We start from the raw sequence: 23,494 nt of genomic DNA on the forward strand, positions 1-23,494 counted from the left end.
GGACCCAGCTCGTCGTCTCATATTTTAGGTAGCCAGGATAGCTAGATTGCGCACGTACTCTTGATTTATTATAATTAGCTAGTCTTTCGTATCATAATCGGGCAACGAGGATTGGCCTACAAGATACTGTTTTGACTTGGTGAAAATTTTAGTAGAGGCCGTTAGGAGCGATCTAAGTAGACTGGACCGATAGATAAAGGCCTTAACGGATCTGCCGACAGTTAATCCACGTATTAGCTACTAAAACGTGATGCTTCAGTGTTGAAGCCGTCGCATTTCTAGGCTCATCTATCCCGAAGCCTTGCTGAAATAATAGACCACGGTTTCCCATCATTACCATTATGTATTATGCCATTATTCCTCCTCTCCTAAATCACCATCTTCCTCCATCTCATCGTCCTCCGCAGCGTCTTCGTCGTCATCATCCTCTTCGGAACTCGTTCCTGAGCCTTCGCTCTCACCCTCAGACCCTGGGTCATAATCTTCTTCGTCTTCATCTTCTTCATCCTGTAGTTGCTGTTCGGCTTCCATCTGCGCTCTTTCTAATTCTGTCATGCCATCTTCCACAGCCTGTCCATCAGCATCTTCCCCTTCACCTTCAGCTTCTTTCTTCCCCTTGGCATTTTCTGCCAGTTCCCTCTTGGCCTTCCGCTGATCGGCCATACTTCGATCCTGAAGCCTGTGCCGCATGACATAATCTTGGTTGATACCTCCATAATCCTCCTGGTCTAACATCGAGAACTCTATCTCCTCAGTTGTCTCGTCGTCACCACTTTCGCCTGTGAATACCTCAACTACCATATTAAATGTACGCTGCAATACGCTTGTGTAGCTGATAGCTGCAATTTTGTCCAGTGGTATGAACAACAGCGGCTTCTTGAAGCCCCATAAGATCCCAGTTTCTAGGAAAAACAGGTAACCATCCTTTGAGCCCCTGAATGCCTTGACATGAACCGCTGCTTCCTTCGGCCGATGTGGTTGTCGAACTTTACTGTGAAATTTTGCAGGATCTGCTGCAACCATTTGCACATTGTTTCCGGCAGCCTGAAGACACTTATTTAGGGCCCAGTTGAAGAGGGTGGTATAAGAGTCGGAGACAGCAGAAGCTGCACCGGCATTAGGTCCACCAATCGAACCTGGTTTTGGTGCACCAGCTGAGACGGTAAAGAGTAACGGATCTTCAGTCGGTGTGCCTGATTTAGAAAGGGAGAAAGCATTTTGTGGGAATAAGATGTAGTTGTGCTGAATCTGAGACTTCTCAGGCACAGGAAGGTAGAAAGCATACTCTGTATGATTATTAGTATTGATATTAGATCGTCGTAGAATATATATATATAGCACATACCGATATCTTTCCATGCATATGCTATTCCAGGCACAGGCACGGTTGCACCAGGGATTCGAGCATATAGGTGTTTGGGCGTGAAGCATAATTCGAACTTCTTACGCTGCGGGATAGAGACGGATATATCTTTTATTTCCAATAGGATATTCTCGTTTGATATGTCTTCGACTGTGGTCTTCTCTGTGGTCTTCTCTGTGGCATGTGGTAGGTTCCCATTGTGGGAGGGTTCGATATCGACGCGGCGCCGCTTTAGGGATGAGCCAGCTGAATGGTCACCTGTTTGTTCATATATGAAATTTGCAATGTTGTTGAATAATTGGACTCGCAATGGAGAATCTATATAGCTTAGTTAGAGAAAATAGGGACGATATCTGACGCGAAAAGATTAAAAAATACCAGCAGCCTTGTGGATGTCTTCTAAAATGTCAGGTCGCGACTTGAATACGGAGTCCAACTTCTGGGTATCCAATCCATTGGCCATGATGTCAAAAAAAGATTGGTTCGGGTGATTACCCCTATACGGAATACTAAGAAAGATGAAATAAGTCGCAAGAGGTTGCAAGGCTCTTGTTTACTCTAATAAGAAAGTTGAGGTTTCGTAATACTTCATGTTGTTTTTTTTTTTTTTAGAGTCAGCGAATTGTTTTACGCTAAAGTTTGCTACTACTAAAACATATGACGTACAGGGGCCCCTAAAAGATTCCCTTACTTTTCGCAAGGCTGTAGGTAATGAGGTAGAGTTAACAGCTCAGGCACCAACCTTATCGTAACTTATCGCAACTTATCGCAACTTGTATGGAACCCGGCAGACATCCATCTAGGTTAGGTACCTAATTACATATACCTACTTCTCTGACCCCACATAATATGGTTATCTCTCCAACATCTTGCCGCGCATTCAGCTTCCTTTGTCATATCATCATCAAGTTTGCACATTATATTGCACATTACATTGTACATTACATTATACATTACCTATTACACACTTCTTCTATATACCTATTCCCCCTTAAGGCAAAGAGAAATCATGTCTTTCCCAAATACTTGGAATCATAGAAAGGTAGCAGAAACCTCAGCTAAAGCATGCGAGATATGCTTCAAGCCTAGTGCCAGCGTACTCGTAACCCCAGACAATAAGGTAGGCTGCAATTCTATCATAACGCTATAAACACCTTTCCCTGATTTTCTGCTACTAGGACTTCTTTTATGTATGCCCTGGTCATTTGAAAGATAGGGGATTCTGCACCCCTATCATTGACCACGATGCCATCGCAGCCAAGAAGAGAAAGGAGATGGAAGATGAAATTGAACGGGTGAAGAAAGAGTACGAAGAGAAGCAACGCAAGAAAAAGGAGAAGGAATCGGAAAAGTCCAAGAAGGAAAATGATGAGAAGGAAACTAAAGAGACCAGGAAAGATGAGCCAAGCCCTCAAGCCAAGGTCAGTTTTCTATTTGCGCCTTAAAACCATATTGGCTTACGGATATAGGAGAAACCGGATGAAAAGACTCCACCAAAAGCAGAAGAAGAACCCCGGGTATTTTCATTGCAAAAGTCTTTAGTTATCCCTCTGTTCAACCACTGATTGTCGATACTGATGACATGCAGGACCTTCTACCAACAACGGCTGGATAGAAAACGCGCAGCTGAGATGGCCAAAAGGAACCGAGAACGCCTAAGCAACCCCAACTACTTCCCTTCCGTCCCTAAAGACCCGTTGTGAGGTGACCTTCACCTAGAAAGATGACTTCAACCCGGCAAGTAGGTCGGTATACTGAAACTAGCTCGGCTTATTGGATCTCAACAACGGTTCTAGGCTTTGCCCTTGCTGTGCCTATGGGCATATCGACCAATGGGAGCTTTATGAACTACCCAAAGGAGCAGCAGCTTTTAAAATGGCTACCCCTCGATGTTCGGTATATTAACTATTAACAATGCTTTTTGAATTTATGTCCTAGTCGCTACGGAGCTAGATACGACATTCGACCGAAGTACCCTCAAGGTTCCCAATACTCAAAGGTTCATGTTAGTTGAGTATTTGCTCAATCGATGCGGTAAGCTGGAGTGTCGTATCCTAGGCCAACTATTGCGGCAAAGCATACTACTTTCTATAAGCACCCCATTCTTCACCCTTGGGGATACACCAGTCGATTAGCTATGCCACATTTGCCTAGTTCTGTTTAGCTTGTCCGGATAGCTTCCTCACCGCAGCACGGGGTAAAATTATTAGAAAGCTGACAACTCGTTGGGTTGTCTGCCTTATAAGGCTGACACTACCTCTCTGACAACAGATTTGGACTGGCCATTACATCTAATACTATCCGATTATTTCGCTCGGATTTAAAATCCAATATAAGTGCTCCGCAGGTTTAATTCTTAATAGTTCTTACCCTTCCGCCCCCCCCTGTATCTTACACTGTTGGCAGAATATTGTGCAAGCTGCATGAATCATTGGAAATCTCCCCACTGAAGCCAACAACCTCGTTGCTCTCTGTAGGTCCTGCAAGAAGATTAGCGCTTACATTGCATCGACAACGCACGGCACCAGGTCTGATGATACCTTCTAAGCGACGAGGCAGTAGAAACGCTGTGACACCTAATGCCCGAATGTGGGTTGATCTACTGGGTATCTCCCGTGTTTTGGTGAGTCGATGCATCATTAATGCAACCGGTTACTTTTCCAGCAATGTCACGAGGGATACATTAGCTATGCTTGCATCCGGGGAATTGTAGTACTCCTTCCAGTAAAGCTTCAACGCATAACCTGCGTGTGTCTGCGTGTGACGAGAAGAGGGGTTTCACCATGTTTCTACAACTGGACTAGACATACCCGCGATGCTTCAAGAAGCTCTGGAGTTGCAGGAGAGGTAACATTCAACATGCAGCAAGGTCCCAGGCTCGCAAACTGATGTACTTCGGCCATACTCGGACTCTCTCCCTAAGCAAATAATACAAGAGCACAATTCTGCGTCAGCCTTATGATGGGTAGTACGAATTGGTGGGGTACTTGGATATTGCTCGACCGTTATCAATCTTCAGATACTACGTCGTGGGTACCCGGATCTATTACGGCGATCGGCCACGGGGCTGTCTTTGTGTAACCGGAGAGAGGCTTGGGTGACAAGCAGCTTATAGGTTTCATTCTTTGCTTTGTCATGGCCGTCTTGTCAATTACCTCTAGGTAGGTGATCAGAGTGAATACCTAGGTATTTACCATGGTTACAGCAGTAACTCTGAGATAAGCAGCCTCCCGTACGTAAGGTTACTTACTAAAGATCAGTTCCCTGCATAACATCACTCAGACTAACAGATACATCAAAAGTCCATTGCCGGATGCCGCAGATCGGTGTATAAGCCTGTACCCCAGGCTAATTGCACGGCCTGTATTACTCTTCTTGGACATTTCGGTTATTGTTATTTCTTCAACCTCAAGAGAATGCTCGTCTGTGCGAGTATCTTCGGTTCGGCTAGTTAACCGGGCTTATCCTATTGCCCACTTACGCGGGGCCGTCTAACATGTAGATGCATGTTAGCGCTGACATTCTAGATTAAGGTAGTATACGCCCCCTCCGATCCTTCATATAATCCGTTCAAATAATTCGTCCACGCCATCGTTATTAACACGCCATCGAACAAGGATCTACCAAGTAGGTATAAGCTGTATACCTCGAGCTGCAGTTGGCTATGGCTGCTGATTACGAGCGATCCAATGTACTTACACGGTTTAATCTCGACACGGGAATCGTGCAGAATTAGGTATCTAAGCTTGACAGAAACCTAGGCAAGTTAAACATGTTGCTCAGATTTGCATAACGACAAAGCTGACTGACTGTGGATGACGATAATATTACGTATAGGAAGTTATTAAGCTCCTGCATACATATACGACTTTAATTCAGCTACCTCCGTTAAATAAAGGTTTCCCTTGATATTTACCGATGCCGGCTTATAAGATCGTCACACCAAGCTTTGGACGTAACTAAAGCATATGTACTTCGTAAAATCGAGATCTACCCTTGTTAGCCAGCGGTTTATAAAAACCTAGTCGATTTTTAGATCGCTTACGGGCATGTCCTAGTGCCACTCCCAGTGGTATGATTAGAAAATGTACACAATCTACAAACGTATCCTCGATCGACAGGCTACTACAGTGCGGGTATTCCGATATATTACTTGAACGGGCGTCAGGTCCCGGGACTTTCTCCGCTTTTCGGATCCGCACTTCATGTTACACGAGAACCGAATCCGAGTATTCGGCTTCTTCCGTTGTTCCTGGAGATAAATTAAGCCAGTTATTTTAGGCATCAGAGTAGGACTTACAGGGCTGAGTTGTATGCAAGCCGTATTTTCTTTTTATAAAAAGTTATTAACCATTAGTACATACATGTAAGTACCGTAAAAAGCAATATTATCTTAGGTCTCTCGTATCCTCGTACCCTTTTATGACAATGATTGGTTCTACCCGCCGCGCCGAGCCGAATCTGGGCTGCATAGGGCTGGCGCCTAGCCCTATGACCTAATGGGATGGCTGGATAGCAAGCCACCCTGTCGGTTATAGTTTTAGAATCAAGAATCAAACGCTTTGATTTGTACATGCATAGCTCTCCATAAATATTTTATACTTTCGGATATTAATCACATAACTAGGTTAACTATCATCTGGCGGATCTTACTGCATGTCTTTTACGGCTTCAAACATTAAGTATGGTGGCTTGTTCCCATTTTGAGGTTATATCTACCGATCCGTAGCCATAGAATAGGAATAGTCGCACCTTAACGCCGAGCTCAGGATCGACTTGCCAACGGCGATAAGGCGGGTAAGGTAGCACAACTTTAATCTGCTATGTATGTATAACCCGTAAAGCTCGAGAGGGTTTATGTAATCTGATATTTTTAAGAAGTATTCTCATTTTTGAATTCTGAATTCTGAATCATGAATCATGAATCATGAATCATGTACATCACCCCCCAACCGCAACCCTTACTCCGTGCTACACGAATAGGAATCACTCCACAGTCTGCTCGTACGTATGAAAGCAACATGCCAAAGGAAGTAATCTACCAAAACTCGGGACGACCGAGTATTCCCTTTAAGACATCAAGACTCGTCCCCATAATATTTGCAATAATAATTGGTACTGCAACATGATCTCGCAGCCCATCTGTCGGCATGTCCACCTACCTACATAAAAGGGAAGACATACAGACATGCTATGTTACATACATAACGCAGCTTACTCCTTAAGATAGTTTCGTCATAGTGCTTTAAATTTCGGACTTAACATATAGGTGCGCCCCCAAAGTCAGATCTTTCAAGATCCTAAGAATGCTAGCCGAGCCAATGAGATCGTGTACTCAAGAGTAACGACCAGTTTGAGCTTACTAGGTGCCGGTTACTTGACCGTCATTTGTTACACTGAGGGTCCTTGGCCAAGAAAGTACAACCGAAACGACGAGGCTACCATTACATCAACTTGGTCGGCTCGGTCGAATTCTTCTCGGTGACCTTTCGGACCTAATGTCTTTTTTTTTTTTTGCTGGTTACGTTTCTCTTAATAACGCCGCAAGACTACTTGCGACATGCAGTTTGATGGAAATGAAGGACGAATTACGTATTAAGAGTCTTGCCGGTTACTAACTCCCCCATTGGGCCTCTCGTAACCACTGAAAAACGGGGGCTCAATCGCTAAACTAACCTCCTTGTCGTAACCTTCAAGTATCGTGATTCACTCAAGGCCGGTAACCCGGGGTGAAACTAATATTACGTATAGGTACTTGTCGACGACGATAGAGTAGGAGGGGTCTCTCGAGCAAAAGAGCATGATACATGATGCATCTGACCCCCAACTCTATATACTTCTCATTGCCGATAGATCGTCTTAAAACATCAGCTTTAGTGCCCGACTATTCGGCAATCTGATTCTGGGGGGTTTATCACGGGGACATAGATCCTTAAACAGCTCTCCTGAATGGGCTTTTCCCGGGTTGACCGCTCCCTTTACGACGCCTGCATAATCAAATCCTTCCGATTTCCAACACCTATATCTCGTCACGCCTTTCGTCCACTCGAACCCCGGGTATTCGTGTGTGTGCGGTTGGTTCCGTACGATGACCGTATCGTATCTCCTAGTCCGTGGCTTCTGTTGTGCCACTTTACGGATATCGATACGCGTTGCTGACTGCAGCGGCCGGAGTCTTACCGGTCTACTTCCGGCCGCGCGGGCTAATCTCCCCGGATCGCTGACATCGAAATAGCCCTAATCGTAGCGACTGTGCCACCCTTGTTTCCTCTCCGAGAGGGAATCCCACACTGCAACATAGTCACGAGGAAGACAGGCCCGCCCTGCGACCTGAAAGCCAAACTCCACACCCCATACCCAATCGCTATGTGACTTTATGTACGTAGTAATGCTATATTGAAGAGGCTTCACTATGGATGGCTTGGCACGTAGAATCTAGCCTAGTTAGGCTGTATTTTTCGTAGTCATTGGATGACGAAGAGACGACGACGACGACGACGGGGGCTATAACACGTCGGCGTCTTTTCGCATGTGGAAATTGAGTAGTACATATAGCGACGGACCACCGTCTTAAGAGAACATACGACGGCCGTCTCATAGTATGCCTACGGCTGTAGCGCTTAACCCTTACGGGACAATATGCGCGAACTACATCCATACATCCATACATCCATACATCCATACATCGATATATACGCACATACAGCCTGCGCGTCATTGCACCTTATGCGCCAAACCCTTACATAGATCCTCGTCTATATGTATGCCGTGGGAGCGTAATCTGGCTTATAACTTATAAGGGAACTAAACTCTTTTTGCGTCCGAACCGTGAGAATCTTCATTTCGGGGGGTGCGGGCGTCGTAAGACGCGGGCATTGCCCGCCTTTGCTACCTAAAATCTCTATCTTGTCTTTTTGTGCTTAAGTCCGAAGCGATCAGTATCATTAGTTTTATTATCTCCTACCGCACGTACGCAAACAATAGTATCATCATCATTATTATCATCATTATGATGAATTAATACTTTCAACTACCCGCCAGGCCGGTCGGACCAGGGGGAGCTAATGGTAACGGAGGCCCACGCCGCCTCCTTGTTCGTAACACTGACCTGTCACCCCTCGCCGTTCCTGCATGAATGGAGGAGCAAGGTCCATGGGCATAGCACATGTAGGTATCTATCTGTAGATCTAGTAGCAGGGATGCTCAATATTCCTTCTTCTCTTTTTTTTGCTTTCTCCGGAAATTTTGCGATTTCTTAACGTTACCATTATTAAATGTGCTACGCACGGGCTTCCTTTTCTTCCATCTATCGAAAGGAGTACCGTAGCGTAGAAGTGAGGGAATAAAAGGCAAAGGAGATTACGATGGCGATAAAACAACAACAGTCGGCTTTTAACGATAGAGACCGGCGTTAGGAAGGGACGTGATTATGAAGACCTTGATTCGGCTAGGAATTATAATGTCCCTATTAAGCATTCCTCTGCAATAAAAGTTTCCTTCGATTGACTTGATTCGATAACGTAACAAGGTCGGCTCCGTCAGCAGAGCTGACCTCTTTGTTATCAGCTGCTACGATCAGTTTCGTGGGGAGCTTCCATGATTGTGGGATTTGTAGATAGATAGGAGTTAAGTTAAGCATTGAAGAGAGCCAGTGAACAGTATAGATTATCAATAGGAAAGGTATCACTGGCGTTTTGACTTAATGGACGTCATTTCAATGCAATGTGAATAAGACATGTGGTTTTGATATACCGATTCGTTACGATGCAGATTATTTTGACGTCAGCAGAGTTCTCCGCCTCGATCTACATATGATTTATCTCTGGAGGCCCTCATCGTTGTATGTAAAGCAGGAAGAACCGATGGCTGCGTGGGATGAATGCCCCCGCGTCACAAGAGATTTGTGATGCGGTGTTACTGTAAGGGGCTGACGCGAGGCACAGCGGTGATTGAATTGAAGCATCCCGCCTATCCACACCGACAATTCTGTCGCGAACAAGCTGACAGTCTCAATCAAGGTAATCTCATCTCGGGGAGGTTGCACATGGCCAAATAGAGCTCTGTAAGGGTGTGGAACTAATCCTGACTTGATTAGCTTACAAGAGGTGTGATCGAGCTGGGAATGCTAGCTTCGCAAATTGACTGCGAAACGCCGCAGGCCTACGGAGTAGGGAACCATTAGGGGGTTGCTAGTAACGGTTGTCTTAGGGGGATTTTAACGAGATCGCAGGCTAGCATGGGGAAACGGGAGTGCCCTTGAGTTCGGACGGTAAGCAAGGTTGTAACCCCAGGTCTCTCGAGAAAGGGGTAAGCCCTATGCCTGAAGCGTATATTCGGTAAGGTTAGTGGCGTGCATCTGACACTATGCCGCAAAGGAAAGCAACCTGTTCAACGACGCGCCCTATAATATAAGTGATATCTGATTGGGGGTACATTTCGCGAAGTGCGGTTTATGAATAGAGGCGTGTATGGAGGAAACGAGGTGTCAAACAATACGTTCAGCCCCCGTAACCCTGACTTGATCCTTGGGTTATTAGCGGCGGGTTAGGTAAGATAACGATTAAGGGGGTGTGTGATTGAGCGTCAGCATCTGTTGGCTCGTGCTTAGAGCAACAATTTCTGGTAGCTACTATGTAGACGACGCTTGTGAAAAATCAACACCATCGTTGTCTCGACCAATAACGATAGACCGCTTTTACTTGGTGGATATATGGGTAGGAGTCTTATGAAAGCAAGCAAGGATGACAAGCATTAATGAGGCTCTTGTTAAAGTAACCCTTGCTATAGGTTCCCGTTTCGACCAGGTGGTTGCCGGATTGCAGGCGCATCTGTGCCCCGGGGAACCACCTCGTCAACGCGGCTCCGGTTAAGCGAGAAGGCCGGGACTATCCATTCGCTACAGCTGCATTTCAAGCCTTGCCAGGCAAAACGACCAACCGTGGCGCCACACTTAACATTTGGGCAGGAGAGACGCCCCTCTAGCACACCGTCTTCTAGCGCTGGCCGCATCCAGGAGAGCGTCTCGACGAAAACGTGAGCACAATTTGGAGGTTCTGGGCCCGCAGTAGGGACGTGAGGCACGATAAACTTCGGCGTCGCAAGAACACGTCTACACTTTTTGCAACGTATCTCCTTGCCGATATTCTTGTCTACGCCGGTTTCGATACCATCGTTTCCTAAGTCCACCTCATCCTCGAACCGGATGTTTTCAGCCTCTGGAGCTTGATGTACATCCCTAGATTCCTTCAACATTCTTTCGTACAGCCATTTCTGATATATGGGGTGTCGCTCCACAGCGCTGTCATCATCAGCTGGGCATCCCATCTCCCACCAGAGCTCGAGCTGGCGCATAAACCCAGAATTGGGTCCGGCACGCTCACGAGACTGACGAACCCACTCTAAAGCTCTCTCTACGGCCTCCTTGGAGGTTTGCCGCCGCTCGGCTGCTGAAGCGACTGAAGGAGTAAACTGCTTACCCCCAAAGCGGTGAGGGTATTGGTACAGGAGATAGGCGATAACACAGCTTACGGAACGCGATACACCCATCGCACAGTGTACGAATACCCCGCCCGGGGAATTTCCGTCATCTTTGGCTTCTACAGATGCGTTTGCATCGGCGCCGTTGACTGGCGGATAGAGCCCATTACGGATAAAGCGCACAGCAGATGAGAGATGAACTAGTATATCCGAGTCTTCGTCATCATCAATATCGATGCTCATGTGCTTAAATCGTTTTCCTTCCTCGGCCCATTTGTCAAATGAGAACTTGATAACAGAGAGCACATGAGTGACATTCTGTTGGTAAAGTTTGTCACGGTGCCCTTCGATATTCAGAGCCCAAACCCTGTATGCTTATGTCAGCTCATATTTATCTAGGTAAATACATATACATGGTGATCATATATGTAGTGTGGGGAAGAGTGAGTAAGGGTGTAAACTTACCCTCCGACGTGAAGGTTATCGGGTCCGGGTACCCTGGAAAACGACATGATGCTTTCTTTGGGTCTCAATTTTCTCCGCGGGTGCCAAGAATAATGGGTGAGGAAACAGTTGTCAAAAGCGATAGCTGACCCTGGTCTATAGTAGAAGAAAAAGGTAAGAGACCACCTATATTTCCCTAAATTACGAAGGTATCTATGTAAAGGGGCGGCAAACTCTTAGACGGATTTCTGCGGAATGCCGTATTTGTGCCGCGGGCAACTACGCAGGCAAAAAACGGGTCCATACAGCAGAATACATTGAAATTATGGAAGCTTGAGCCCCTCGAGTGGGATATGTATATATGTACTTTGTACGACATATATTAGGTACTTGTGGCGTCAGCGGCTGTGCAAATGTTAACCTTAGTTTAGACTTTTCTTTCCTTCCGGTAGGGCTGAATCATGTGACCATGCTGATTGCCTGTTTTTGACGCTAGTCCGCTAGCTGCTAGGTTGTAAGCTATTAATAATGCAACTCGGGATTCCAAATTCCCATCCAATTGACATGGGACTTTGAAGACCTACATACTTAAATATTAGTCAAATACTACCTCCCGTCATGGTGAGCAGAAAGAAAAAATTATTTTTCTACGATTACTATGCAGCTACTGTTTATTCGAAAATTTAAATGAGTTGATCATTAAACTTTTTTTACTTTAACAGGTAACTAACTAGTTACATTAACTACGTCTTTAAATATTTAAGTCTTTTAAATCTCATAATTACAATTTAGTGCTATTTTCTATGTCTATTTAGTTCAAGTATATGTAGACTTGATGCTATTATTAAACAAATAAAATTAATATAAGCCTTGTTGTTTTTGCTATAGCATCCGCGGTATCCTATGCCCGCAAGGATTGTAGCGAATCCCGCGATGGAACGTCTTATACGCAGAATATTATTTCCTTTCCCCCGCCCTCCAAACCCCTTCTTCAAAATACCCTACCCCAAAATAATATAAAAAAGCCGAAATAGATGTCTTAACCAAGCGAGCTTGGCGTTCAAACATAATGACGCATCCTCGAAAGACGAATGTCCGAGATGAGTAAAGAGTAAAGAACTCGAGTCACTATAGGTAATACACTAAGGTGTCAGCAATTATGTGCATTCAGCTTACACGTTCGCACTCGAAAGGCATGGATATTACATCGTCCCCTCGAACGCTTAAATGTACTTAGGTATATGTTATATAATGCAAATAATATATGGGTCTATGTTTTGGTTGCCCAATGAGTCGTTAATTCATTTCTGTCCGAATTTTATCGCTACCTATGAATACTCAACTGTTGATGGGCTCAAATCAACGCAGGCGAGCCGCACCTCCATAAGCTCTATTGAGCCACAAATACCCGTTGGAATGGAACGGTGCCGTCAACGAGCATATACGTCTCGTAAATTAACCATTGACAACGTGGAATCCCACCCTACTATATCCCAATGTGCCTTAGTGGCGCCCAGTCGCCCCGGCTGGAATATGGAATATTTGTTGTTGGAGCCAAGATTTTACTTTCCGGTTTAGGCCTGTTGTATAAGGCATCGACTTGATAATCGTGCCGCAACCGACCATTTAATTTATCTCCGCGAGCGTGCATCCAACGGGCGGGAGATCGGCAAAGCAAACCAACCTGCTCCTAGATGAGGTGAGACTCCGAGGCGCACCGCACGCGATTGATTGTTTGATTGATTACTCTTGCTTCGACTGATCCCTTTCATCCCACCGCCCAATTATAGGCCGGTTGTTGTGCGTCCATAGACACATTAACCCCCCAACCAACGAAATCCGAGTAATTCGCATCCACAACTTGTAGATTCTTTTTTTCCCCTCGAAAACCCCGCGCAGTATTGCTACCCAACCCCGTCGTTGATGGTCAGTTCAATTCGCTCATCTTGACGGTTGTGGTGGCTCTTCATCGAGCATGCATGCATTTTCTAGCATATTAGTCCATTTACCACTGGTCCCCGCATGGCTGTGCTTTAGATGCTGTCGAAAATGATCTGCACGGTAGAATTTCTTGCTCGAGTTGCATTCGCGGAATTTATGTACCTCTTGAAGATGTTTCAGTCGTTCATCCCAATCCTGCTCTGTTGGCTGTCGTGGACGCCCAACACCACCGTGGCGCTCAAATTCTTCTCCGCAGTAACCACACGTATCTGCTTCACCAGGTCGGTTGGTACTTTCGTGAAACGCACGATCGTAGCGCGAGAGAAGTAACGCAGAGCACGACCAGCTATGTCGCCTTACATGCAGGCTGTTTTGATGGCGCTCTGCTTCATTCTTGTTCTTAAATCGATTACCGCAAAACGAACATTCGTATTGCTTTTCGGCCTCATGGGCGCTACAAAAAAAAAAAAAAAAAAAGTCAATTATCCGTAAAAGTAAGAAGTAGTGTATAACCCCTGAATAGGCTCGAATGACCACTTACCTTAGTTCTTCTGCTGTCTCAAATTTTTTGGGCTTTTTGGGACAGCATTCGCACATGAAAAAACCACCAGGTATCTTTGAGATACCGGTTTTAGATACTTCACTCACTTTACGGGGTGAGGCAAGACGTCTGGTTTCGCTACTTAGGTTACGCTGATGGGGGACACGTGCAAGTGAAGCGCGTGGCGAGTGACCGAGAGAATTCGGGATACTATAAGGCGAGTTTGAGATGACGTCAACGGGCGAAAGTCCTCCACTAGATAAGCCGCCAGGTGATCTCCCAGTGAAAGAATTGATACTTGACAGGTTGGTCGTAAGTGAGGCATTTGAAGCAAAAGACCCACTTCGCGTAGTGGATGGAACGGAAGGAATAGAGCCGGGAGGGATGCCGGCGAGACGTGGTGTCGGTGATGCTCTGGATGCGCCCTCACGACGTCGTAATGGGTCGCATAATCCAGACATGCCCTGCATTGGAACGTCATCCCCAGGCGGTGAAGACGCCCGCCTCTTCTGCCCAATGGCCTGGTGTTCTGACCGCAGCATGTAGTCCTCAGTTTGTGACCTATCCTCCATCGTGAAGTCATTGTCGTCTGTATTGTCGTAGCTGCTGTGCGTGGATATCGTTGCATCATCAGGTAATGAACCACTGTTATTCCTTCTCGTTCGCACAAAGGGCGATCGATCTAGATCCATAGGTTCTATAGGCGAACGATATTCACTACTCGAAGCCCCGTAGAACGAAGGCCCACGTGGGGAGAGTGCAGACTGTGGGGGAGTATCCGTATAACGACCGGGCGAATCGATAACTAACTTATTACTCGGTCGAATAGGGAGGGAAAGAGGTGTTAGTTGAGTGTGTAGACGTTGCTCGTGTGCAGTCAAGTTCGACACGGAAGCACTAAGAGCAGACCGTCGAGGCGGAGTCCTGTTGTCAAATGTTCGTCTGGAGTCCAACTTCTTAATTAACGAGCTGTCGTAATCGTTACTGTTCGGCCTGTTAAACTGGTATTGGTCATGAGACATGAAGAGCTTCTTGGGGAGAGAGTCCTGGGATCTGAAGGAAAGCCTAGCAGTTAGCACTTCGTTCCGACTGGCATATCGCCGTGTATTTGATAGACTATCCCTACCCTAACGACGAGATGGTGGAGTTGAGACTATGATAGCCTTCGTCTCTATGAGGCCGTCCTATCCCACGATCATTATCAACCCTCCCATACGGAGGCCGATCCTGCTCCAATTCTTGTCTAGTACTATCCCAGCTTGCATTGGAATCAATCGAAGGAATACGGTCGTGTCGAGTAGGAGCTGGCTGCCCAAGCCCAGGTAGGTATTTCGGGGGAGGTAGTGGCGGCGGTGCATCGTCTTCAGCAAGACGGCGGCTGTTAGATATCGGCATAGGGGTAGAAGAGGCTAGGGAGGAATGGAATCTCGATTGCATATGAGACCGGCCCGAGCCTCCATAGTGGTCGAAGTGGCTCGATCCCTCGATGTATATGGCCGGCGGCGAGCCTCCCGGCTCCCTTGGTGCGCATCTTGGGATGTCCATCTTGTGTTCCCCCTTCCGAAGACTCGAACAAACGAAGCTGACTTTGTTCGACGTAGGCCAATGACAGAGTTGCCACAGCTTAGTAGTAACAGTGAGTAGCTGAAAGTATGTGGAATCTAGATATTATTTTGCCGAATCGAACGAATAGCGGTCCGAGAACGGGTTAGAACATCTGATGGGCTTGTGGAGCTGGCAAAGACGGTGTATGGGAACCGACAATGGCGCAGTCTTGAATCAAGAGGCGGGATGTAGTAAGGATGGTGGTGGCAATATTCGTGTCGGCAGTGCCGATGTCGTCTATGTGAAAGGTTGCGAAATATGTGTTGTTGGAGAGTCGTACTTCAGAAGCAGATGATCGTGCGAGGGTATTCTAAGATAGCAGAAAAACGTAAAGCGTCATGATAATAGTAAACATGCAGATATAATAACACGATGGTAATACACCGAGATGGGCTCAATGGAAAAGAAAACCGAAGCTAATACAATGGGTTAAGCCTCTAGAGAAAATAGGCCGAGGTTCAAATCGGGAGACGAGATTCTTGTTCTTGTCATGAAGCTTAGCACAGCTCAGCTACAACCCGAGGTGGATGACAAGAGAGGAGGATATAGCTGGATATAGTTGGACGATAGTAAAGCTGGGCTAGTAAATCGTTTTCTGTCGAAGGAGCTTTGGCTTGACCAATGTTGACCAATGTTGACCAATGGATCCGAATTTCAAATTTGGCCCCTTGCTCTTTTGAAGGTACTCCCTACGGTGACTATACGTAGACGCAGAGTTCGGGCGACTATAAGAATCGCATAGGGGTGGGCGAGAAGAAGACGTGTTTCTAGGAGCGAATAGGGACCGAATAGAGAGACGACGAGGTAAGTGATGTAAAAAAAAAATTCGGCCTAACACTCGCAAGAATCCATCCACAACCTTTCTTTTTTTTTTCTCACTTCTATCTCTCTTTCTCTACTTCGTACATGTATGAAAGGGTTACCAGAAAGTGAAGAGGGGCGACTTAGGTGCATATTAAAATTAGATTCGAGAAGGACTAACCCGCAACATAGGAAAAGCCCTACCAGTCTACTTACCTAGTCCGTGGGGTGGGTCCCAGTATTTCAGCCCTTCAAGAACAGGGATACCCTCTAGCGCCTTACAGGGTAGTTCATTAAGGTGGGTCTTCCCAGGTATCGTGCTAGGGCTGGTCATAAAGGTACCTTGCCCGCTGTACTACTAGTGGGTCTCTTACTAGACCAGGGAACGTCAGGGGGGTGTATTGAAAAAGAGAAAGGGAAATGGTTACGTACCAGGGGTGGGGAATAAGTCTCAGGGCGTGCATCAAAAAGTTTTTCATTCCCCTCGTCGACTTTCTTGTCGTACCCAGTGTACGAGTACAAAGTACATTGTGGGTGGTGGGATTGATGCGACTTCTAGTCGGCACAGGGCTGCACTACCTACAGGCTACAGCCTGCCTTTTTTTTTTAATGTTTTTATTTATTTATTTTTTTCCGCAGAGAAAGGCTGGATCTGGAGAGTTGGGGTACACGTTACTAAGAAGTAGGATACATGTATGTAACTGAGCCATAGCGGCGTGAGTACCTAGGTGCGTATATGTATACGCATGTATGTATATATGTTGGTTTGGGGTATACTTTATCATATAGTACCTTGTCAGGTTCGTCTTCCTTACTTATGATATAGTATGTTTTTAGTATGTTTTTAGTATGTTTTTATGTTGATGTAGCTCAATGTTTTTATGTTATGTATGTAGTATTTGAAAGCCCCCTTTACATACCTCTTACCAGGCTATTAAATATACCTATCCAACAGCCCTTCTTCAACAAAAAAATTACTAGAGGAGAAAGAGGTGGGAGGTGGGTGTACCCGCTGCATGGCACCCGCCTCGCAGTACTACGTAGCCGACATCCATTTTAAGAAGAAAAATGACGCTGCTTGCACACCTTTGACGATGTGCCCAAGAATGAAGTTCCCCCGATAATCTTGTCCTGCTGCCACACTATTGTGTATCTAATAGGTATACATATACATATACATATACATAGTATAAGAGGTAAGCAGACTATATTATGGAATGTATGTACACTAAAATGCTAAATGTACTCCATCGACTTACACGGCTGTTTCGTCACGGAGAACATAGTAATGCGATGATCATCGAACGATTGTTTTATGTACCATAGCATATACTCAGTGCCTCGACCCTCACTCCCTTAATTACGTCTATGCTTCTCTTACCTCGCGTTCGGTTTCTTCCGACCTCCGTGGACTATATCAAATCGGATATAGACTTGTCAGGAGGCGGTCTTCGGTCCGATCATGGTAATTTCGCACGGATTCAGCATAGTCCCACGTTGAGCTGCTGCCGGCAAATAGTAACGGCCGGCCACAATTCCCAAATTGAGCCTCATCATCCTCAGAGTTGATAGTTAAGATGGGGACTTTCAGCCTTATAAAGCCTTATATAGGTAGACATATAACTACATACGACAGACAAGACAGACCGAATCCCAATGTAGCTAATATCAATAGTGCGATCGCTACCAACGAAAGCTATTATACTAGCCAATTAATCTCAATAACAATAAGCGCATTTGCTCATACAGTACAGTAATGGATACTGTAAGATTATAAGATGGTTACATAGTCGATAGACAATACGATCACGACAAGACCCATTACCTGTCTTGTGCTTGACACTAGTAAAATTACCGAACGCTACAATGGGGAATCCCTCGGTAACTCTCATGAAATCCACTTTTTAACGCCTGAATACCTACCTCATATGTAGACGATAGCATTGTTTGCAGCGTGACAAAAAGAAGCATGTACAGCAACTCTTACCTTCCTAGACAAAAAACCCCGAAATCGAACGTGAATTCTTATCACCGGGCATGACTTATATGCGCGCACGACTTATACGAACATGACTTGTACCAGCCAAGTATTCTAGACCGCCGGACTTTAATATGGTTCAGTTCCAACAGCGTTGAAGAGAGGCGTTTTTTTCTTCTCCAACACCGGGTACATCAACTTGACGCAATACGAGTTGGCAAATCAAAGTACACCAGGTAAATGTGTAACACGCAGAACGCTTGCAGAGTTGATAACATCTGCAGGAGGCGCGCATGAGTTTTCTTACTCGACGCAGTAAAGATAAAGGAAATTAGAAAGTCGGTTGTTATCAGCTTCCGTCGTCATCTAAAAGGAGGTAGGTATACGGGATTGTGGCTTTTCGATATAATATTTCGACTGACATGAGATCAGGATTATTCTTCCCGTAGAATCTCGGGACAATTAAGCCCACGTACATAGTACCGCATGTAGATTTCTAGCTTGCGAAGTTCCCTTCTCAGCCCTACGAGCCCTTTTGGATCATTAGAACTGAGACAAGCTAAAGAGCTCTTGGGGTGTCATGATTGGCTTCGCAGACTCTTGCTTTGACGGAAATGGTTAAGTTTGGATGCCCCCCGCCCTCCCTCCTTGCCCCTCGCTACTGCGCAGGTCGAGCATCATCACGCAGAACGTACATAGTAAACGTACATAGTAATTGATCTATCGAATGCTTATTTCCTATGCCAGTCAACGTTGATGTTTATAATTAAACGATATCGTGAGAGTACATCAGACACCAAAGGATCTGATAAGGTGACACGACTCACTTATTCACCGCTCATATAACCTACATACTAGCCCAGCCCATCATATTCCCTATACTGACACTTCCTGCATGTATGCTACACTGCATACACTACACATGTGCGTATTAAAGTGTAGAAAGAGTTTAGAGCTAAGAATAGGCCATTCTTAACTCGTAGACAACATTTTGCTATCTCATAATTTAATTAATCCAATCCATCGTACGCGCCCCGAGAGGACTCAACGTCCCAAGCTGATTTATTAAGCGCCTCTAATTCGGATATTGATGTTGCCAGGGTTATATCTCAACGAAGTGGCTTTTGACTGGCTCGTTTATTCTATACGGCGCAATAGTTTCGCGTGGCCTTTCATTCCCTCCATTTACAAGTCTTTTTTATCTTCAGCGCTACGCTTTCAGCATATCATACTATTTACCACCTCCAAGTCTTGCGCCGCCGCCGCCGCCGCACGATGTTAATTCATAAGCCAATTTTATTTAGCCGTTTCGATAAATAAACGCTCGTATCTTCCCCCTAGACTTTTATACTTTAAGTCGGTGTTTGGTTCTTTGACGAGTACATGAGAATGGATCGAACGTACATAAATGGCTAAAAATAGGAAAGGTATTTATTTACCCAAGTAGGCAATTTTTCGAATCTGAGGCCCGAGCTTGATCATGCGTTCACGATCCTCTTTAAACGGCTATTAAGAGCCGCCCTAGGACTATGTAGTTCCCGGACGTACCGGGTATTGAGACTTAAGCCACCTCGTTGTCTCAGCTTTATGAACCTTCTCGATCGCTTAAACCTTGCACTATTGCGCGCAGGATAGCGCCGCATCGTGGCTAGATCCGGTTCTTAGGTAGATATCCGGCTATCTGATGATACCCGTGCGACAATAGGCATTTTTAGTGTAGAGTGGCTAACACAGCGCGTGGCGCTGAATCAGGAATCCTTTGAGAGGTTTAGTTACCCCCAAGTACGTGCGTACCTATATTACTCAATACATAACATTACCTATTAGCATATCCCAACTTCGACTCCATCGTATTGTTAGAATGTCATACAAGTATAAAATTCGCTTTCAACTGAAGACAGTCTACAAATAGGTAAGACTTTGAAAACTAGACTCGAGTAGGTGTCCACTTAATGCGCTCTACATACACAATCGCACTAATAATGGTTAGCCTACCTGTTTCCAGGGATCATTAACACCTCACGGCCGGGTCTTGATAATATGATGATATGAGAATGTGCCACGAAATCGCCTAGGGAATGGATCTCGGATGATCTGCTGCACAACGTGGCGTCTCGCCTGGCTACCTTTAATAAAGCGTCTGTACCCTACAAGGCTTGATGTGTTGCTGAAACTGTGTTACCCCTATGGTAGGGCAACGAAAATCTATTGATGGGAATCGACATGCCCCCCAGCTCTTTTTGGTTCGACTCTCTTCATCGACTTCGGCGTCCTCTTCCACATACATACAAGGTATCCAACCGAAAAAAGGGGGGGGAGGATCGGGAACTTGCTTGCTTCGATATGAATGATCATACCGCGGGGAAGCCCACCATGAATCGACCCAAACTAGAAGAGCAGGATACCATGTCATGCTTCATCTGAATAGAGAATTTATTATGTGGGGGTGCCCGAACAATCAGTCCCGCCCCATCCAATCCCATTCCACGTTCGCCGAGGTTCTAGAGCTCTGGTATATGTACGCACGTACATACAAGCAGCAACGATGTACGCGATTCGGGGAGATTAGACGGTTCCACGACGGGACTGTATTCTTACATGCTTGGAGTCTGTTCCAATTTTTCACCTGGTTTGACAAGATGTCTCCATGACATAAAGTTACACTTTGGACTCGGATATAGTTAGTGAGGCGTAGATAGGGGATCTAACTCTGCAAGGTTGCGCGTGCCACGTCGGCAGACGACAGGCGAGCCGCGCACGACGGACGCAGGCACATTGTCACAGTGCAGCAACTTTCATTCGCCCCGAGCGGCACTTGTCGTTCGAGACTGAAACATGATTCGTGAGCGCTCTTACGTAGGGCCGAATGGCTGCAATTAAGGCGCTAAGACGTCAAGATGCCGAAGATCTCGTTGCCACTTTGGTAATGCAAGATCTAGAAGACTGGCCGAGCACGGGTTGGCTGGGTTTGGGTCCTCCGGTCGCCCGGTAGCTTCCGCCCCTTGTGCTATCCCAACCGAGAGATCCCTACATACCTAGGTCAACAGCATCATAGTTGTACCTTCAGCAATAAATGAGAAGCGGATACCTCTTGGATGATCTTAGATCAGACCCTTAATGTTGACATATTCTCCTATAATTTCAATCATATCTAATTGGCTTATTACTACATAGGTATCTACGGCGTTGCGGAATATTTCTCCCCCAGATACCCAAACCATGTTGATTTAGTGGTTTTTATGACATCTATGTATTGGAGCTAGGGTAAGGATCTGGAGGCCTTGAAAGGGAGTAGCTAGACTAATATGGCAATCCACACCTTAAAGGAGATACCTCCGGTCCAAACTATGCTGCCGGTCTATGCTCTCCGCGTGGCCGGATCCCGCGAACGGGACTTAATACACCATAGCCACATGTACTTGACTAACGGGTTAAAATCCGACCCAGAATGCCGGAAATGCTCTAACCCGATGCTTTATGCACTGTAGTTATGCCCGCTTGTCTTAGGTGCATACATAACGAGTATGAGAATAAACACAGTATCTATCTACGCATGTAGTGTACAAAATGTTATAAACTTACGTGTTGTTAGTTGTCGACATCGTGAGAATTTATTACTCATCGTCATAGCTTTGAACTATGTAACGAAACCCATGCTGAGTCAAGCTTCGTTATAATCTTAAAAGTTCCAATCCACTTAAGCAACGTTACTTTGATATATACTAACAAGATCTTACCCCTGATTTACGTCAGTTCTGCTCGGTCAAGAAATATATATGTCGCGTCTTGAAGATAGTGCTATGACCGTTACCATGCCTACATATATTACAAGATTATATAGCTACCTCTTACCTACCTAGGTAGACAAGCTACTATGGATCTGGTACAAATAGTAGATAAACCAGGGCTATTATCGTAGTTGCGGATATTGAACCCGCTCTTGCATTGGCGACGGGGACTCGATAGTATCACTAGTTTAGTAGTTATATAAATTACATACCATCGCGGAATTTTGTCCGCCAGGTACGGGGCCATACTAAGAATTCGGTCAAGCTACCTAAGCTACCTATGTACCTAAGTAACCTAGGTAGGTATGTAGGTGGACCAAAACCTTTATGTAAGAATTGACTCGAAGATCTTAAGGCTAGACAGGTGAAACCCACTAATACGCCACGGTGAGCAATCAGGGTCTAGACTGTTTATTTAGACTTAGGGTTTGACATGTCTGCATGTCCGGCGACGCCAAATCGTCAACTAATAAACTTAACATCATCACGCGTTCCAGCGTTGCGTAGCTCTCTCCAACGCCTAACAGCCCTAGCTGACCCTAGCTAGAAATTTAGAAGAGTCTCGGGTGATTAGTACGACACTAATAAGAAATTCATTTTTTTTTCAGCTGAGGAAACCATCACTAAAATGAGCTAGCTACCTTCTACCTAAGAGATAGCTACCATTTTGTTTTCCGGATTTAATTTAATGGACACGATACTTTTGTGTTACGGCGACGCCCTCGGATGAGCTAACGATAACGCATGTATTCGACGTACTCGTACTGCGTATGGATGCATATAGGTAGCTCGGCAGCTCGAGGTGCACAAATGGTTCTCTTGCTCGGGTACAATTTCCCCTGCCCAACCGTCTCCTTTTATTTTTTTTATTTTTTTTTTCTTTCTTTCTTATACATACCTCATACCTACCTAGCACATATACATAGGTAGGTAGGTAGTATATGCAACATATTCTAACCAAGTTAGATGCGCAACAGACTCTAACTGAAAAGACACACCTGCATATGTAATGTGTCTAAGTAGGTATGGTATATAGGGTATTGGAGATATGTATGTGGTGTAGGTAAGTAGGTATTTTGTACATGGTCCATACGCTACGTACATGTATACACAATATGCGTGTATGTATGCGTGTAGATACCTACCTTAGGTATGTATGTGAGGTGTATATAAGCTTGGCGTGCATGTCATGCAGCTCTGGCTGCAAGTAACCTTACAAGGCTGCATCCATATTGAGCTTGAAATCTCGTCCCGCCTCCGGACTCGGGCTGTCGGGCGACGCCAGGTTTGGGGGCCAAGCAACTACCTGCGTAAAATGATAGAAAATGTACGTATAATATACGTTACTACGTGGGTGAGTTCAGCTCAGCTAGAGTACCTAACCCATAACGAGGCGACAAGGCTGTGGCCTGATCGTTAGTTTCCTGCAAACCGGCTGTATGCGGGTAACTTGTCGACAAGAGGGGCGGTTTTTTGGGGTATTTTTTATTTATTTATTTCTTCTTTGTTTATGTAACTAGTTGGTAAACCCCTCTCTTACCTCAACAACACGCTTC

The 23,494-nt window shown here is 45.5% G+C and overlaps 4 protein-coding genes across 4 annotated transcripts; 1 reads left to right on the forward strand and 3 right to left on the reverse strand.

Annotated features, from left to right (window-relative positions):
* Positions 1–354: 354 nt before the first annotated feature.
* GL218_00534 (uncharacterized protein) lies at positions 355–1,826 on the reverse strand (the record flags this gene model as incomplete). The annotated part of the gene is made up of 3 exons (XM_033576959.1): positions 355–1,286; positions 1,346–1,681; positions 1,742–1,826. 3 exons carry the CDS (start codon positions 1,824–1,826, stop codon positions 355–357), a joined length of 1,353 nt encoding a protein of 450 aa, XP_033441690.1.
* A 546-nt stretch (positions 1,827–2,372) lies between these two features.
* GL218_00535 (UPF0589 protein C32H8.01c) lies at positions 2,373–3,066 on the forward strand (the record flags this gene model as incomplete). The annotated part of the gene is made up of 4 exons (XM_033576960.1): positions 2,373–2,483; positions 2,542–2,784; positions 2,833–2,897; positions 2,952–3,066. The coding sequence occupies 4 exons, from the start codon at positions 2,373–2,375 to the stop codon at positions 3,064–3,066; spliced, it is 534 nt and encodes a 177-aa protein (XP_033441691.1).
* Positions 3,067–10,144: 7,078 nt separating this feature from the next.
* On the reverse strand, positions 10,145–11,352 carry GL218_00536 (Tyrosine-protein phosphatase YVH1; the record flags this gene model as incomplete). The annotated part of the gene is made up of 2 exons (XM_033576961.1): positions 10,145–11,207; positions 11,306–11,352. The coding sequence occupies 2 exons, from the start codon at positions 11,350–11,352 to the stop codon at positions 10,145–10,147; spliced, it is 1,110 nt and encodes a 369-aa protein (XP_033441692.1).
* A 1,873-nt stretch (positions 11,353–13,225) lies between these two features.
* On the reverse strand, positions 13,226–15,311 carry GL218_00537 (uncharacterized protein; the record flags this gene model as incomplete). Its single annotated transcript, XM_033576962.1, has 3 exons — positions 13,226–13,679; positions 13,767–14,819; positions 14,893–15,311. 3 exons carry the CDS (start codon positions 15,309–15,311, stop codon positions 13,226–13,228), a joined length of 1,926 nt encoding a protein of 641 aa, XP_033441693.1.
* Between the last annotated feature and the right edge of the window lie 8,183 nt (positions 15,312–23,494).

Source organism: Daldinia childiae, assembly GCF_008694065.1.
Source record: "Daldinia childiae strain JS-1345 chromosome Unknown Scaffold1, whole genome shotgun sequence".
Taxonomy (NCBI): Eukaryota; Fungi; Ascomycota; class Sordariomycetes; order Xylariales; family Hypoxylaceae; genus Daldinia; species Daldinia childiae.